This window comes from Topomyia yanbarensis, chromosome 2, assembly GCF_030247195.1.
Source record: "Topomyia yanbarensis strain Yona2022 chromosome 2, ASM3024719v1, whole genome shotgun sequence".
NCBI classification, from domain to species: Eukaryota; Metazoa; Arthropoda; class Insecta; order Diptera; family Culicidae; genus Topomyia; species Topomyia yanbarensis.
In genome coordinates, this window is record NC_080671.1 from 427199789 (window position 1) to 427218795 (window position 19007).

The 19007-nt window shown below is 37.2% G+C and overlaps 1 protein-coding gene across 4 annotated transcripts in view; it reads left to right on the plus strand.

Annotated features, from left to right (window-relative positions):
- The window catches only part of LOC131685336 (tyrosine-protein kinase CSK), a 204819-nt gene that overhangs the window by 24411 nt on the left and 161401 nt on the right, over positions 1-19007 (plus strand). For 3 of the 4 annotated variants that reach the window (XR_009304781.1, XM_058968989.1, XM_058968988.1), the window contains exon 2: positions 15100-16295. The exons of the other annotated variant lie outside the window; for it this stretch is intronic. Coding sequence is in view for 2 of the 3 variants with exons in the window: in XM_058968989.1 (XP_058824972.1) it covers positions 15398-16295 (898 nt within the window). In the remaining variant the exon portion in view is untranslated. The remainder of the gene's footprint in view (positions 1-15099; positions 16296-19007) is intronic. 4 annotated transcript variants of the gene reach the window in all.

The window sequence follows — 19007 nt, forward strand, 5'->3', positions numbered from 1 at the left end:
TCTCCATTCAAATACTAAAATTGTTACCTCTCTAGACTGTAATTTTCCGACTGATACTTCAAAACTTATAGCATTTAATATATTCTTTCCTCGTATTTTCCTGCAGCTTCAATCGAAGTGCGAGGGGGTGACTAAAGTGGTGTGAAATTTGGCATCTGAACTTACTGTGACGTTTATCACAATGGAGATTTAAGGTTCAAAGAACTTTGGGTCTATAAGAATTGAACCCTTGATAGTATGGGTAGGAAAAATGCGTTCAACTTTGCCACCGGTTTATCCATATCAGGCATTGTAATTCTCTCTCACTCACGCGAGAAGAAGCTTATCCGATGTCCAACTTTTCCAAAATAAGATGAGTCGCGAAATTCTCCGTCTCCACAAATAGCGTGAGAATAATTTTCCGGGTAAAATTTATTTGTTTTTTTCCTTCTCACCGGAGAAGGTGATAATATTTTAATTTCGTGGAAATCAAGAAAAGCGTCAAAATATACACTTAATTTCAAAGATAAGCGGCAAAGGAGTACGATAGACTTGTTTTTTCGTGTTTTGGAATAGCGACAGCAAGGCAGAGAGCGCAAAAAGGATACCGTGATAAACTCATTCGCTCATTCTCCGGCGGTTTTATTTATCCGGAGAAATAACACGTTGTATTCGTTGTATTTATCCGGAGAAGTTGTGTGAGTGGCCAATAACTTTTCGTGTGAAAATGTGAGTTTTTATTGTCCAGTAGTAAATTATCCGGACGCATTTACTCATATGTGCGATAAATGCAATGCCTGATCCATATAAACCATTTATTAAACTCTAAAAGTGGCGGTGATTTTTTGTCAAACCATCACACTGTGCTGGGGCACGCAACACAACTGCGTAATGAAAAAATCACAGCCACTTTTTCAAAAGCACCATTCCGCCCGGTCAATTGTTTTTCCACAAACTATTTTGCATAATATAAATCGTAATAACCTAATAAATTGACTGTCTATTCTATTCTATTTTTAGAGTTTATTAAATGCTTTATATGGATAAACCAGCACACAACACATACTACCAAACGTTCAATTCAACTTGAGCCTTAAAAAATTAGAGTTTTTTGCAATGCCTTGAACTACATGCCCCAACGCGATTTAAGTTTATATGGAAAACACATGTATTTTTCAGTTTCATATGAAAATTCACAACTTTTTTGGAAAAGATCGAAAGTGTTCAAAGCTTGGTAGAATATGAGCATGTGATGCACGGTTTTTCTGAACTTTAAAATAAAATTTAGAACAAAAAGTTGTTTAAAATATATAGATGTTTGGTTTTAAAAAGAATTTTTTCTTTTTTTTTTTTCATTTTCTCGGAAGCTTTGAAAGAATTTGAAATGTTTCGAATATTTTGAAAAAGGGGCATGCATTTCAAATGAAGCATATGAAAAAATAAGTCTTATTTTCCATATAAAATTTCAATCGCTTTTGAGGCACGTGTTAATTGGTCAAATTCCATCAAAATTTTGCATAACATAGTTTTTGGCATCCTCATTGATTTTTTCCTTAGCGATAGACAAAATACCTTCTATTGCATATCTTTAAAAACTCGTGACATCGTCGCTGTTGTGCTATCTTATGACAAGCGCCATTTTGCACATTTCGAGAAAAACGATTTTTAAAGTTTGAGATTGAATATCTTGAAACCTATAAATGGTACAAACAATTCAACGAAGACAATTAATGCTTCTATCTATTCTGCATTAATCTCTCAAATATTACGAAGATCGGTTGTCTATGTTGCGAGTTTTTACTATAAATGTAAACAAAAGTCGCGCTCACACGTGTCATAAGCGTGTATTGATGACAAAATTTGTATGGCGTGTCATAATCGTGCATGGAAAATTTTCCATAGAAAAAAAATCATCAATTATTAACTTTTATTCATATCTTTATCTCCATTTGGTCTATAAACAACCGGTGAGATGAATTTTGAAGAAAATGAGTCAGGGAATCTAGAAAAAATAGTCATTTTTGGTTACAGTGTTGCCAAATATGCTATATTTCCAGTTGAAAACTTTAACTGTATTTTTCTCACAATTTGCGTATTTTTCTTTCGAAAATGATTATGCCATTGTGTTTCACAGATAGTTTTACTCATAAAAACACCTTATACTTCAAGATAACTTGAGCCAATCCCCAGACACAGTCAATTGAAGCAAAAAATTAAAAATTTCTCAGCACGTTTCTCGCTATATCTCAGTAACCAAGCGGAATGTCAAAATTCTGAAAACGCCACTTTGTAGAGATTTTTTTGACAAGTAATGTGGCATATCTAACTCAGTTTACCCCAAAATGGCGTTTGTTATAAGATAGCACAATAGCGACGACATGTGAAAACGATGTTAGTTAGTAGGTAAAAAGACGTTGTTTTGCTGTTCCGACTTCCTACGTTTTACGTAGTCAGTTAAAGTTCCCTTGTTTGCGAATGCGCAAGAATTTGCTCTATAAAAGTCGCTGATACTCTATCGCTTTGTATGATCATGAGGCATGGTCGGTGAAGGAAATATTGAGTGCTCTCGGCAACATAACAGAGAATTACGCAGGTGCATGAACCAGGAGCTGCACCGAGAATGTACATATGCATATGACATTTGAAAGCTTCATAACACGCAAACTACAGTGACCGGGCATGTGGGGCGAATGACAGAAGAAAGACCATCTTTCATCTTTTACATAGAAAATTTCAATTCACATACCGCGATCACCGCCGATTTACTCAGACATAACAATGCGTATATCTCCCGCAAATAATACATTATGTTGATTAGTATGATTTTTATCGCTTTTTCATCTTCTCGTTTTTTAGTTAGCCAAACTTTATTATTGTGCAACATAAGGCCGCCCTATATGGCGGCTTACCTTTGATATAGAACTCCTATTCCATTGAGCTTAAGGGGTTTAACCACAGAAGAATTTTTAAAAAGTCGAATTTTTATTTATTAGCCTAAAATGTTAAAAATGATATTCCAAAAAATAAGAGACGAAAGCAATATAGAAATGTTCAAATTTTCAATTCTGCCGCAACGCGTCTTATGTAAACCTCGAGTGTACTGAAAACTTTATCAGGGCCCTATTCTCACAGTCACGTCACCTAGTGACTAGAAGGAAAGGAAGTGACGTGACTGTGAGAATAGGGCCCTCAGTGTTTTTCTCGAAACCACTTTTTTAACTGGCCAGAAACTCGAACAGATGATTTTTGATCGCTTTGAAATTTCCACAGTATATTCGAAATTGATATCTCCAGCGACGTACGTAGGATTTTGATTCTTTATTGCTTCATTTTTTTCTAAATTAACAATTTTGTGTCGATTTTTATGGCATTCTTTCACTCAAAATTGGTCCATTTAGCGAAAAGTCAAAATATCGAAAAACTTCGTACGTTGCTTGCTATTGTCATAGGGAATCAGAAAAACTTAAGTTTTTGGCTCTTGGTCAAAAATTGCAGGAGATAGTTTTCCGGCCGTGGACCCTTTCCAAAAAACGCACATGGGGGAAAATGAGGCAAAGCCGCCATCTTGTGATGAAATTATTCAAAAAAATCATTTTTTGTGATTCATTACTTGTGTTATAAAACCCATTTAACAAGATTTCGATTCATCCCTTTATTGCGTCAAGAATAATACCTGTGGTCAAGTGAGGCGAGTTGGAGGGTACGGTTACCCGATCAGAAACACATAACAGAAGTATTTCAAAAATTTATCTCACGTTGTTACTTGTTATAAATTTCTGTTATTTTAACTACTAACGAGACCAAATTTATAACACAATATGTTACAAAAATTGTGTTCTGTTATAACCTTGTTATTTCATTCTGATCGGGTAAGGGTAGGGACAAACGACGTTCGCATGGAATTTCTAATGTACCTGTCATAAAGAGTAAAGCTTTCGGTTTAGTTATTCTCTTCATGAATAAAATTGAAAGTTTTTCAGCTGTAGCATCAGTTTGTTTAAAACGCTCAATTAGTTTTTGAGACTATTTTGTTCTTTTCTTTTTCCATGTTATCCTTTCATAAATAATATGAGAAAAAATAATTTAAGTGTGTTTCTAGATCTAGAATCTTATACCACGCCCGAATTTCAGAACAATTTTTAATCGAATCCATTCAACTTGTGTACACACCAAAAAATAATGAAATTTAAACGACATGTAAATCAATACGAATGTAAACTTACAACGATTGAATCAAAAATTTGATTGAAAATTACGTTAAAATCAATTGGAGCATCAAACAGCATACAATTTTACACTGTCATTCATGTAATATTACATGTCATTCATTTTACAGCAGTTTTAGAGTAAAAATACATTGAAGTGCATTGGTTTTCCGTTTAAAGAAACTGTAATTTTCAATGCACGTGTAAAATTCTAATAAAATTCGTTGAAGAAAGCACGACAAGTCGTGTGTATTTGTGGTGGAACATAATTTTACATATATATTCATGCTCCAAATATGTGCATGAAAATCAACTTAAAATTACAAAATACTTTTTTCTGTGTAGTGTTCATTTGTATATACGGCCTCTAGGAATAAGAAGTGCGGGACTAACAACAATTACCATACTTGCAGCAATCTACGCTCGGGCCTTGCCAGCTACTCCTAATCAATAACAGAGTTGCAACAAGGAGTGACCGCACCAGATCTAGCTTAAGCTCTTGTATTTTTCCTCTTTTGTGGACGCCGTGTTATCCTTTTCAACTTTTTCCTTCACTTATTATACTTCTATTGCGGGATATTTAGTTTTCATGCATTTATATTGTAAATATTGCATTTGGTCATTCTCGGAACACAGCAATCGACTTGCCAATTGTTAGGATAATAATATGACCGAGTGTTTCATTTCTAAGACGAAAATTTTGGTGAAACCTCTCATCCAAACTTAATAAAGTCATGGGTTACGTTTCAACTTCGTTTCATCTGAATCCGACGACAATTTAGCGCCTGATTGACGCTAGATCCGTTTCGGATACACAATTTGTATTTCGAAGCAAACAATTGGTCAAACGTGATGCCCCGATAAAGCAGAAGTTCAGTTATTCCGATGAGATACCTTGTAATGGCTTAGCAGACTAATGCGAAATGCACTATGCATTAAAGGGCGTCCAACATCAAATTGTATCACGAAAAAATGCTGTAGAGAATTACCTAATGAACCGATTCTTTACAAACTTTCAGACAATAAAATATAGCCAATTAGTAAGCTTTTGGCCTGTTTATTTCATTCAACTGCAATACCATAACCGTAAACTCGCTCTTTACGCTTAACTCTACTCATTAGCTTCTGTACAACATATGGCTGCAGCTTCTTTTGTACGGAAACCCACTTGGGGGTCCATGTCCTTGGGTACGAAAGTGACTCCGTTGGCTTCGTATCACTCCAGGTCAACATTTGAATAGTGTCACGAAGCTATATCCTAGGGCCCTCATGTTGCTTCAACAGAGGAAGCAGACGCTTCTGTAGACACTCCTTGAGATAGATCGCCCCGTTTATAGTCCCGGTAGTCTCGAACGGCGCACTCTGCTTGCCGCATGAGCAGATCGCTTGCCAAATCGTGTATTTATCGGGAAACTTTGACGATGACAACATCGTGTCTCATAATACACATGATGCAAATTTGGCATCCGTAACCCCTTTTTTCAAAAGAAAGTATGGCACGATTCATAATATCTCTCACTGAGAAACTGATTGAAATTCGCTAATGATATCATGCTGGCCTTCAACGAGAATGACAAACAGAAGACCACGTAATAATCATGAGTGCTAGAAATGGGTAGTTTATAAAAATAGCTTTTAAGCAGACGTTATTATTCGCACTTATACACAAAGTGATTTGTCGGTCTATATAACGATATGAGTAACGCGAATTGTTCGCATTCTTCTTGCATCATTGTCATCCAATTCATATTCAATTAGGAAATAGCTGTCAGATTTTTACAGACTTTTTAGAAAGAAAAAACTCACTGCTACTGATAGTGACATGGTTCAAGAAAGTTTCATACGTTTACGATATTCGAAGAACGGGACGGAATCCTTGACAATCCAATTTATAAATATATAGTTAATTCTTGAATTCGCGTATGATTCATCCAGCAGGAACGGACAGGGAACAAGATTTGATTTGCACTCTGCGACAAGCAGAAGAGGCGTGAATGTGTTAGCTTCTTGTACACATTCGGCACAAAGGCAGCAAATTTGACACGGACAGAAAGAGAAGATTTATTTCCTTTTACGGAGTCCGTCCCGTCTTGATGTGTTGTGTCACTAAGCTGAAATGAAGGTTTTTTTTGTTGATAAATCGACGAAACTAAGAATGACTCAACAAGGCTGGTAAATGATACCACTCCATCCCGGCAACTTTAACTTCCGGATCGCGAAGGTATCGAGCATCAGTTCCACAGACCACTGGAGAAATCGAAAGCCGAAAACCCCGATCACACCGTCGTCGCCGGTGTTCATCCTTCTCAATTAGCCAAAGCATTTAATCATGCGCTACCGATCGATCGATTTCACTTCTATTAATATCGTTTCCATCGCCTGAAATCGATCATCAGCTTACGTTCGTCGGTCTGTCTCGACCTTTGCACCTTCCATCACAAGCAGATCCACGAACTTGGTGGAAGATTACTTCAACGATCGGTCTAGAAATATCTGGATCTATAGTGAACAGATCGTCACTGAACGTATACGTCGACATCAACCGCCGCCTGGCTTATTGATCGATTTGATAAATTTATAGAATAATGATGACCTCTGCTGTTGGTGGCTGAGTGCTGTATAATTAGGAAATCCTATAATCCCTAATCGTCGAACTATAGACAAAACTACAAACTTCAAAAACAGCTAAGCCAGCGAATGAGAGTGCAAAAAGATCACAATTTAACTGACTGCGATCACGGATGGGTAGGTATAATTACTCATTTTTCCGGATCCACCGTGTCATATTAGAGTGTTTCTCCATCGGGAGGGGGCGGGACAAATTTCTACCTGTTTCCAATGCCTATTACGAAACTGGTTCCCAAGCGTCTGAAATTTGATGGTAATGTTTGGTATTGAAAAAGAGAAAATAGAAAGTGGCAGGCTTGATCCCAGAAAGTGATAGCTAGTCGATTGATTGCAATTTGCTTGTTACGACAGAGATCGTATGTTAATTGTTCAAAGTTTTAGAAATGAGCTTGACTTACAGATGTAAAATAAAACGTGTTTGGAAACGAAATAACGAAAAAAAATATTCGACGATCAGTTCCAGCCAGTAAGACCGGATCTAAAAAAATACCTCCGGAATCTTGCTGAAAGCTATTTTCTACAATAATGATTGGTTGAATGGATCATTGAAAGAGTTACCTAGCTGATAAAGAAAAATTAAAAAATGTTCGAAAAAAATTTCAAGCATTAGTAGCTACAAAGACAAAATTTCGTCGTTTGTATATTTCCGTTACTTACTTATTGGCCAAGACTTTTCTGTTGTCTTAGAGGAGTAAGATCTGGCCAATACTCCGGATCAACATATCTATCATAACTATCTTTTCATAGTAATTAATTTTGAAAAAATATGGGTTGGTTTGTATTTCCATGGAAAATGAATGTCCCCCTATAACGTGCGCCGTTTTTTGCCATCAGAATCTTTAAAAGCAATGCTTGGAGTTGTCACTAATCAAATAGAGCATCACGAATTGCATTATTGACCCTGAAAATAAGCAAAATATTGGTCACAGAAAACATAAGTTAATTATAAATTCCGGTTCTTGCTGCGGACGTCCATATGACACAACAACAAATATCGAAATAAATAATTTTCACACGTGCAACATCTTTTGTGCGATCCACCGTTCATAGTTATCCATGGAGCGGTGCTAACAACGTAAGAATATGCTCGCTCGACATTCTAATAGTGTATTCGAATAAAGGCACAGATTATGGCTTCTTTCGCTAAATCCATTGTTTTTGATATTTGTAGTAATAATTCTGATCAGATAGTGCAGAAATCTAGTTATTTCGTTAAGTACAAATGCGCGAAAAACTGCGTTTGTACTAAACGAAATAACTAGATTCAAAAACTTGTTAGCTTCCAGCAAAAAAAATTGATACGGAATTTTTGTATTGAAATATTCATACTCACAGCTTCTACCAGGCAAAATGGTTCGATTGATACTTTAACTCAATTTCGAATGGTTTGCTTACGTTTGTATGCCCTTTTGAAAGTTCGTTAGACTCCCCTTAAATTCCTAAAGTATCCCCAAATACTGTTGAACTTCGTTTATTTATTTTTGGTACCCTGTGTTTCGTAAAAATTCTCTATATCAAAGGAAATGCCCTGAATTTCTCTGGACTGCACAGACATCATAACCTGGTTCATGCGATTTTCAGACTAAAATTTTAGGTTATATAACATCTGGGAAAGACCATGCTAATGAAGATTCTCCGAAAGAACTTTGATTGAAACTGAATCAAAAGTCTCCTTAATATCCAATAACACTGATGCCATCTGCTTTTTGCTAGCGTAGGTCATTTGAATTTCGATTGAGAGCAACACAAGGCCATCTTTCGTCCTTTTCGTGTGTCTGACAGTAAGCTGTTTGCTTCGTCTGGAATACAATCATTTTTTTCGAAAAACTTTCGAGTTCAGGACAGCATTTCCTTAGGCCGATATGAGTTGTGGTCGGAGGTTGATTTTCCCAGTTTTGCGATACCCTTCGCTTGCCTCCAACCATCAGAAACAGTATTATCGTCAAGGAACTTGTTAAATAAATTTAACAAGCGCCTTTTCGCAGAGCCAGGTAGATTCTTCAACGAGTTGAGTGTGATTCTGTGTAACCCAGGGGCGTTATTGTTGCAAGACAAGAGAGCAAATGAGAACTCCACCATCGAGAACAGTGGTTGGTTTGCGGTGTTGTGGGGTGACGCGACGCGGTAGGTTTTCTATACCGGGTCACAATTTGGACAGATCTTCTTGGCGAATACCAACATCCAATTGTTCGAATATTTCTTGCTCTTGTTGGTACTGTTTCGGTTACCTTCACGTCGGGTCGTGTTCCAAACAGTGCTCATCGATGTTTCTCTCGTTAACCCGTCAACGTCAACTGGCGCCAATAGTTTTTTCAACCTCGAGTACTTGCTGTAGCCGTCGGATGTTTTATACACGGAGGGAATCTGCACTCTTCCTCTGAACGAAGCTCTAGTGTGAAGTTGATTTTCTCGGATATCTGTCGCGTCAATGTTTCGTGTGAGTTGCACGATGTTTTGATTGTTGTCGATGATTTTGCAAAGTGGCTACCGTATGGATCAGGGATTACCTTCCACATGCAATCTAACTGTTTCGATGTCGAGCATGACGAATAATCTAACATGCTTGCCGGAAGGGGTAATATAGGAATCCGTGTGATTTCTCCCCTGTTTAAAATGGACACATTGAAAGTGTTGCAAACACCTTGGATTAATGTTGATCTGTTATTATCGTGTAAAAAAATCCAGGGTCGCATCGTGATGAGTAATGCGACGAAGATATCAGAATAAAACTAGTTACGGAAGAGTTACCCGACGAAGATATCCGAAAAAATCAAACTCACTCCAGAGCTCCCTTCGGAGAAAGAGTGCAGGATCCCTTCGCGTATAAGACATCCGTCGGCAACAGAAGGTACTCGAGGTTAAAAAACAATGAAGAAAATGAGGAAAATAAAAAACACAACCATTGGTGCCGGTTCGTTGACGGGTTAACGAGAGAAACATCGATGAGCACTGCTTGGAACTGCCCTAGAACTAGCCGCGGTGCGGGTAGGAATTCTGTGGTACAAAGCAATTTATACCCTACTAAGGCTCTAGGAGGAAAGTATATAGTAATGGAAGCATTGATAGGATCTTTGCCATTAATTTAAACATGATAAGCGACACTTTCAATGCCCAATACCAAAGAAACAAATCGATCGGCAAAATAGCACTTTTTAATTTGCAAAAATATTCATCTGTAAGGATTTTATCGATCCAGATGATCAGGATTGAAGTTGGGAAAATTGAGATCTATATCGGAAGTTAACCAAGTTTCGAATAATGCAAATGATTCAGATATTAAATTGTTTAGTGAAATTTAGGAATCGTTTTTCGTGATACTTTTGCAATTCCTCTGTAGTGGTCTAATAAGTATACGAACGCCCGAAGGAAGGTTAATTTATCTGTCAAGTTCTTCAAAAGTGGTATCTTATCCTCCCTGTTGTCTCCAGAATTTTTGGTATAATGCCATTCAATTAGCAAGGCACTGTAAGATATGAAATATTTTTATTATTGAGAGCCATAGTACTCAAGGTATAACAAGGAGGTGAAGGAAAAAAATTTAGAAAAGCGTGGAATAAAGTCGTATTCCTTAAAGAAGCGCTTAATTTTATTCCAGTGCTGCTTTTTTGCAGGGCATGATAGGAGATTATAAGAAGCTCCTCCACAGTATGTATACTTTTCAGTATCTTTACCGTAGGAGTCATCCTCATGATCTCCCCCACATTTGCTGTATCGTTTCTTATTGTCACAATAGGTGACTGTGTGGCCCAACTGTTTGCAATTGATGCGGTATAAACAGGTGAAAAGGTAGTCAAATCTTGTCCAGAAGGACATAGTTAGGAAAAGAAGACCCGACAAAGCATGTCAAAGCATGTCTAGTAGAAAGTAAGTGTCTTATTCTCCTTGATTTTTGCTGAACGTCATTGTTTGCATTCCAATATATTCACCAGTGGAAGTGCAGATATTCGCACCTCAAACCCAATTCGTAGACTACACCATCAATCTCCGCGTCCCGGGTAGGAACGTAGACGCGACAGTCCCGCGTAAAACGAAAACAGCCGGTAATCTTGTTTATCTGGTCGTTGTAATTCACCATAACCCGAACCTTATTTGCTCGAACACGTGTTATCTGAGTTACGGCCGTGTTCAATTCTCGAAAAATTTCCATTAAATTAATCGGGTTTTTCCTGGTACAAAAGTACATACGGCCCAGCGGGATTAGGTGCATTGTTTTATTCGAAAAGTATTGCGAGAATAAAGCGTATCATTTTGTACACCGGAAACATCCGTAAATTTCATGTTCATATTAGGGATTTATCGTCCTCGAACTTTCGAGCACGTAAATAGAGGGTTGTTCAAATTAGAATGTGTTTTAATTTCGCGCTAGGTTACTTATTTTTACTAGTGCCGATTTTTCTACTCCAGCGAAAATAATATATTCGGTTTACAATTGGACCTGAAGAACGACGGCGAACAAAGCGAAGAAACGCCGACTTTCACTTATAAACTGATCTGAATATACTAAAAACCACAGTGCAAGCAAAACGATATCTTATCTGCACAAAAGGTCGGAAACGTCTGAGCTCCTGATACTTGCTAGACTTTCCTGTGGTTCTTAGGGTCCCTAAAAAACACGCGAAAAACGTAATAACCGAATAAAGCTAATAAACAATTTTCACCTAGTTAAAAAAATGATTCGGGCCTTTAAGCGTTAATTTAATTTAATGGTTATATCTTAAATCGGTTATATAAAACTTAAACAAATAAACAAAAGATGACTGGGTAATATCTAGGACATATACGGTGCATCACGACTGCAGTCATGGCTCACAATTTGAATATAATAGTTCTAGAGCTTTTTTAATTTTAAAGTACAGACCGAAGGACGGCAGTCTGACTAGCATATTATGCAAAGAGGTAATTGGTAAGCGACCAAGTTAATTACAGAAGAGTACGAAAACCATGAGTCTTCTATTGTTGGATGTTTTTCTGAAAAAAAACCTCAAGAGTTGTCCTTACAGGATCAATGCTATTGTCACTACTTGAGATTACCGAAACACTAAATACTAGGATATGATCATCATATTATAGAATATCTCTCAAATATTCAGCCTTGTTTTGCATTACAGTGAATTGATTTTTCAGCCGAATGCAATTCGATCGCTTCTGACAGCTATTTGATTTTGCTGTCGTTCCTGAGATAGCAAATCACATTCGTTCGAAAAAAGTGATCCGCCACCATGCAGAATAAGGCGGAATAACAAAAATAACAATATATGGGCGACGAATGTTCAGATTGTCTTCTTACCGCACCATCTGACCGGGTATCAACATGCTTCTCATTTGACGAGCGAGCGATGAATGAAGCGCATGCGCAACTTTAGATGGGCAGCAAAAATTTAGTTTGTTTCTTATCCCACCGTCTGAACTCGCATCAACATTCTTCTCATACGATCAGCGAATGATGAGTGAGGCTCTAAAATACATGCCCAACTTTATATTTGAAACGGGAATTTTAGTTGGCCTTCTTACCGCATCATCTTATTGGTCATCAACATACTTCTCATTCGACTAGGAAAAGTCAAATGAGGAATTTTATATGGACGACGAATATATAGATTGCGTTTCGGCACAGCCTGACCGCGCATCAACATGCTTCTCATTCGACTAGCGAACGATGAATGAGACTCAAAAATACATACACAACTTTATGTGGATGACAAAAACTTAGTTTGCCTTCTCACCGTCCCGTGTGTCTACGCATCAACATGCTTCTCATTCGACAAGCAAATGAAGCATGGAGCAGCACAAAAGTACATGCGGACCTTATATTACTTCCCAATATTCGATTAGATCTCTTACGTGCTCCACAGTGACGGCTCTATTTGAAATGGACTGGGAAATTGCGATTTTCCGCGTTGCTTCCGAAAAATCATGTCGTCTTTAGTGATTCCGACGTTATTGCATCTTCCAGAAAACTCATGAAATTCGATTCCCATATTGATGTATATTTCAGAATTGATCACTTATCCCGGGGCATCCGGAACCTGCTACATATTGTTCCTATTCACTTTTGACACATGCTGTACAGGTATTTTCGAGAAAAGCGTGCGTTTAATACTCACATTGATAAGGTTCTGATCTGTTTCGGAATTGGCCATTTCTCCTGGGCCACTCAGTACCTGGTACAGATTGTCCATGGCCATATTTTATCGTAAAGATGTCTCTACAGATCTTTTCGTACAATCATGAAGTTTGATGCTCATATTGATAGTTTCGGAATTGGACATGTCCCTGGGGCACCAGGAATCTGCTACAGATTGCCCCTTGATCAGTTGGACCCCGAAGATGACTCTACAGACATTTTCCAGAAAAACCTTCAAATTTGATACCATATTAGTATAGTATGTTCCACCACTTGCCTCCAGGGCAACCGGAACCTTCTCCAGATTGCTCGTACTAACTTCTGACCCTGAAGATGTTTCTACAGGTATTTTACAGCAAGCTTAGAATTTCCCGACGATTTAAACTTTTGTCTTCTATACGCAGGAGTCAGGATATTTTGACATTAAATACGAATCACTTGAGTTTGCGGCATGTCCGGACAAGAGTAAAGTCACTTAATGACTTATGCTGCTCTAACCGAACTAAACTTTCTTCCTTCAACTCCTTGCTCTTCCTTGAGTACTATGGCTCTTAATATTGAAAAATATTTCACACCTTCCAGTCCCTTGCTAATTAAATGTTGTTAGAATACAAAAAAGGAAAAATATTGCCTCACTCTTAGTCGTTAATAAAAAAAGGTAAAAAAATGCGGCCGGAAACAATTCAACATGGAAAAATGGTTTTTATTAGGCTTCATATTCGGTACTATTTTGAAACAGTTGAGATTTTTTTTCTTGGTTTGATGGATTCGAAAGACAATGGCGGAATTTTCTTTGATTAAAATCCGGCACAAATTCCCGTGCCAAAAACCCGATCAAATTCTCGAGGTAATTTAATGTAGATTCGTCGCCGGGCACTTTTGCGTCCATAACAGGGAGCTAAATGGCTCACGAAAACGGGCATCGGTATTGGGAGAAATTCTGTCCCCAGGGAACTCTCAGTCGAAGTAAGGGGCACCGCCTGGGATTATTCGAATAAACGATATGCGTGAATAAGGTTCATCCAGCCGGGATCACTAAATCACTCAAAGAACAAGGAACTGACTGGCTCATGTGAGGCTCCGAGTAAATTACGTCAAATTCGCGAAAACAAATTCCATTTCAACTTTTGAATAGGGCTAATAAGATTAGTAAACAAACTTTTGTTTTGCCGATTTCTCTTAATTTTTTTATAATTTCACACACAGAAAACATTTGTAATTGATTCTATCAAGGGTAAAGATGTTGATTCATGCGTACTTTTCATGAAATTCAACTCGGCAGCGGCAAAATAAGTTTGCTTACAAAAATCATATTAGCCCTTTTGAAGAATAATATTGAATTATACTTTGACCCTTGCAAAAATTGCCCAAAAAGGAAAAAATATTTATATAAAATTTTATGTATAAGGGCACAATAATGACTCAAATAAAGTTGGATTGTTGCATATCGGATTCACCTCATCAGTAACCGAAACCGTGTTGGTACCAGTTGAACGCTTAATCTAAAAAGTACATGTCTTTTTAATCATCTGTATACGGCGGTCTCGTAAGACGTGCGACTTTTTGGATTTGATGTCCAACTGGTGTCAAGATGATGTCAGTTACTGATGAGAAGAATCCGAAACGCAATTTGGATTACGTGATTCGGATAAGTCCATAAGAATTCTTCAACTCGTATAAAGCACATCTCGTTGAACTGAGTCTTGTGGTAATTCGGTTATCCAGGTTTCGGTTAAGAAAATTGACTTTTAGAGCAATTGTTTAACCTTTCCATACGAGCAAGGCAAAAACTGACTGAGATATAAACTCAATAATAATTCCCGCCCCAAAGAAAACGTTTTATTGATGTACATACAGAAATATTTTGTGAGCTATATGGTTTAGATCGGAAGTAACCCGCAAAATTACAGTAACATTTTCATAATGGAGAACCACAAATCACAAATAGTTAATTACATTATTCCATTTAATCCACCGAGTTACATCAGTACTATTCTGAATAACAACTGCGCAACGAGTCAGTCTTCGATTGCGCTATATGTCACTTTACCATAATAGCGTCCCACAACACTAATGCCATAGTTTATTTCATCCAACGGAAACATTTTCGCATACATTAGAATTAGAAAATCCTCATTTTAAAAGCTGTTGTGCTATTTACAGATTAATTTACGCTTGCTGCAAAACCAGTGTCCCTTTGTTCTAACAAGCCAGTGAAATATGACAATATAAAACTTTCAAACTAAATACCGCGCGCGTGTGTGTATTGTATATCTATGTAAATATTGACGTGAACCAGATCAACCAGCAGCAGCGTGTCACGTGGCCCTGGTGCAATTGTTTCTGCATTGCCGTGAGCTTAGAGAGCGTCATTGATGACTAGCCATCTTCGCAATCGAAAGCTGCAAAGCGGGCACCTGTGCTGGAAGTGGTGCTAGCAGCGGCAGAGTGGCCTGCAGTGATGGTTACAACAATCAAGATTACCTGCGACGGAGTGTTTATCCAGTCCAATTCGTACCTTACGAACGGAAATCATCATCACCATCATCACCATCACACCCGGCAACAGTCGGCTCCAGTACCGGTGCAGGGTAGTCAGCATCTACTGAGGGTAGGTGGACCGGATAGTGATCAGGGAAGTGCTGGCAGCAGTAGTGACAAAGAGGATCCTCAAATGAGTAGATTCAACTTTACCGGGATCGGTACCGATCGGGACGGGAATAACAATCGTGACTTCGATCCTCCCAAAGTGTACCCCGGTGTGGGTAGCAACAACTTTCAGAAAATCCGACGCCGTTACCAATCGGAGGAAGTGTTGCCTCGTTACCAAAAAATCAACGAAAACTCCGATGGTTCCGATACCGTCGATGCCGCTGGACCCAATTACTACACCAGTAGCGGTGCCAAATCTGATGATCAGTTTACGATCTCCTTCCTGAACACCCGCGGCCAGAACGGCAAGAGTTTGCTTAACCAAAAATTTATCGTCTACAACAGTAAGAAACCAAAGGCTTCCCCGATCCTGCAGAACGGTGTCATCCACCCGAGCCAGTATCGTCAGTTTCTGAACGGCCGACTTAAGCCGGCCTTTTCGACCTCCGTTCTGACATCGCCTTCGCTGATCGCTACCGTTGACGGTACCGGTAGTTCCACTGGGCGACCATCGACCGCTACTCCTCCACCCGGGCTGGGGGTAGCCAAATCAACGTCCTATCTACAACAGCGAACAGTATCGCCCGCACCGTCCAGTTCGGTGTCATCACTTTCGCCCTCCAGTGGGTTCGCATCGGTCTCGCCGACACCGGTCGTCTCACCAGCAGCGGGCGCCGACGGTTCACCAGCAGCATCATCGAATCTTGGTCAGTAGGTCTTTTGTTTTTATATTTTAATATTATACATACCAGCACAATACAGTTGCCTTCAAATTGTTATGGTGGTGGGCGGTATGGTACGATGGCTGTTCATTGTTTTGAAAGTGTATATTCTCATGGTTATATTACAACTGGGCGCTCTCGATGCGCAGCCTATGCTGGTATCACAAGTCGTTCAATATTGGGTGAACAGTTAGTAGATTATATTCCCGTTTTGTGTTTTTGGATAACGCACCATAGTTTTTCAGCATTTGGGATTCTAGAGAGCAAAGTACTGAGACTATTCTAAGTAAACTTTGGATTTCCATTTGCTCAGAGGTACCATGGAGCGAAGCTAAACGATTAAAACATTGGAATGGAAATCAGACGGAATACACACTTTAATGTAACCAGAGGTCGTCTCTGTCGTTTGTTTTACTTACTGTTTTATCTTATAGAGGCCGGGAAATTCGTTCGCTCGGAACCATGTGGCCGAAATTAAATGTTCAGTATACATTTGAAAATTATAATAATGAAGATTTCCCAAAACTAAGTCGAATGGGATATGAAATTCGATAATCTCGATACTATTTAATGATGGATAAAATGAATACAATATGTAAAAATTAATGAGATTTATTAACATAATCAAATGAACAAGTAGGATGAAACGGAATAAAATGTACAAAATGAATGTAATTAATAATATAACTAAAATAAACAAAATAAATGAAATGAATAATATGGGTGAAACGATTAAAATGAATAAAATTAACAAAATGAATAATTTGATTAAAATGAATAAAACGAATGAAATGAAAAAATGAATAAAATGAATAATACCAATAAAATGAATAAAGCTAATGAAATAGATAAAATGAATAAAAATGATTAAGATTAATAAAATGAGTCAAATTGATAAAGTGAACAAAATGAATAAAGTGAATAATATAGAAAAATATAATACACTCAGGTTTTTATGCGGTTTTTGCGCGGTATTTTTTACGCGGATTTTGACATTTACGCGGTTTTTGAAATTTACGCGGCTTTCATTTACGCGGATTTTGAAAAACACGCGGTTTTCATTTACGCGGCCTGTATCCCTCGCGTAAAAAACGTATTTATAAAATGAATAAAATTATGCTATTATAAATCAAGATCAGATGAATAAAATAATAAAATGGCAATACGTATCAAATGAATAAAAGAAATCAAATGAATGAATCTTTTAAAATGAATAAAGTGACTAAAATGAATAAAATCAACAGAACACTAAATGAATAAAATGAATAATATTTAATAAAAAGGCATGCAATAAACAAAACTTCATAAGGATAAAATGAATCAAATGAAAGAAATATGAAAAAAATTGATAAAAAGAATAAAGTGGCTATAACGAATAAAGCGAATGAAATTAATAAAATAAATGAAATGAAAAAATCAATGAAATGAATGAACAAAACGAATAAATTGAATAAACTGAGTGAAATGAATAAAATTGAAATTTAATCAGAAAATTAATGAAATTAATATGATTGAAATGGATATGAGTGAAATCAATAAAGCTAACGAAGTAAATAAAATGAACGGCATGAATGAATGGGAGGTCTAAAGTATTTGTAATATTAAAAGCCATAGTACCACTCAAGTCGTTTCCGACAGCATAAAGTGCTGAGCTACTTTACGTGTGTCCGGGTATGTCGCAGACTCAAATGTTCCGCATTCGATGAAAAATAGGGGAACATGGGGAGACTTGACCAAGCGCAAAATTCTATTTTTGGCTATGGTGTCTTCCATTCGATTGTTAAATTTTTTTCAAAAATATTTTTATACTCGTTTCGATCCCTTAAGGTAACTTTAAAAGTTTGGAATGAAAAATCCTTTCCTTACAGAAAATATTACGTGATTAATAAATTTGCATTAAATGATGTAATTTTTTATCAAACTTTGTATGGACATATCTACTCGACTACTGATTACTATTAATGTACTGATATACCATCTTAATCTTTGTGGTGCAGTGAAATGATTTTACGTATATTGGAATATTGGAATAGTTGTTACTAGAATTTGAATGACATTGAACGCAATATCTAATGTTGGGGAGACTTGACCAAGTTTTTATGAGGAGACTTGACCAAGTGGCAATTAGCTGAAGAAAGATACAAAATTCCTGATATTTATTATGCTTTGGTATCTACTGTTAATGTTAATCACGCCATACAAAAATCCCACCTCAAACATAAGTCTTTATATTTTAGTATAAGTAAACAAAGTTAGCAATAATAGGACTGATTTCGTGATGTGTGAACATGCAATGCAAGCAGCACAGTTAATACTTAAAAAGAAATGCATTAAAAAAAATCGAAATTTATCAAATGAAATCCTTTTATATTTTTTACTGCTACCCAAAGAATTCGAAAATATGGAAAAAAATAATTACAGTATGTTTTATGTCATAATTTGTTATGATTTTTAAAAATTCTCTTGGTCAAGTCTCCCCATGCCTTGGTCAAATCTCCTGACTCCTAAACTTTTAAAAATTCCTAAAACTTAAACTGTCTTTTTGTCACAATTCGTGTATTTTTGTTTTGAAAATGATTATGCCATTGTGTTTCTCGGATAGTTTTGCACATAAAACATCTCATATATCAAGATAACTTGGGCAAATCCCCAGACATAGTCATTAGAAGCAAAAAATTAAAAATTTCTCAGCACGTT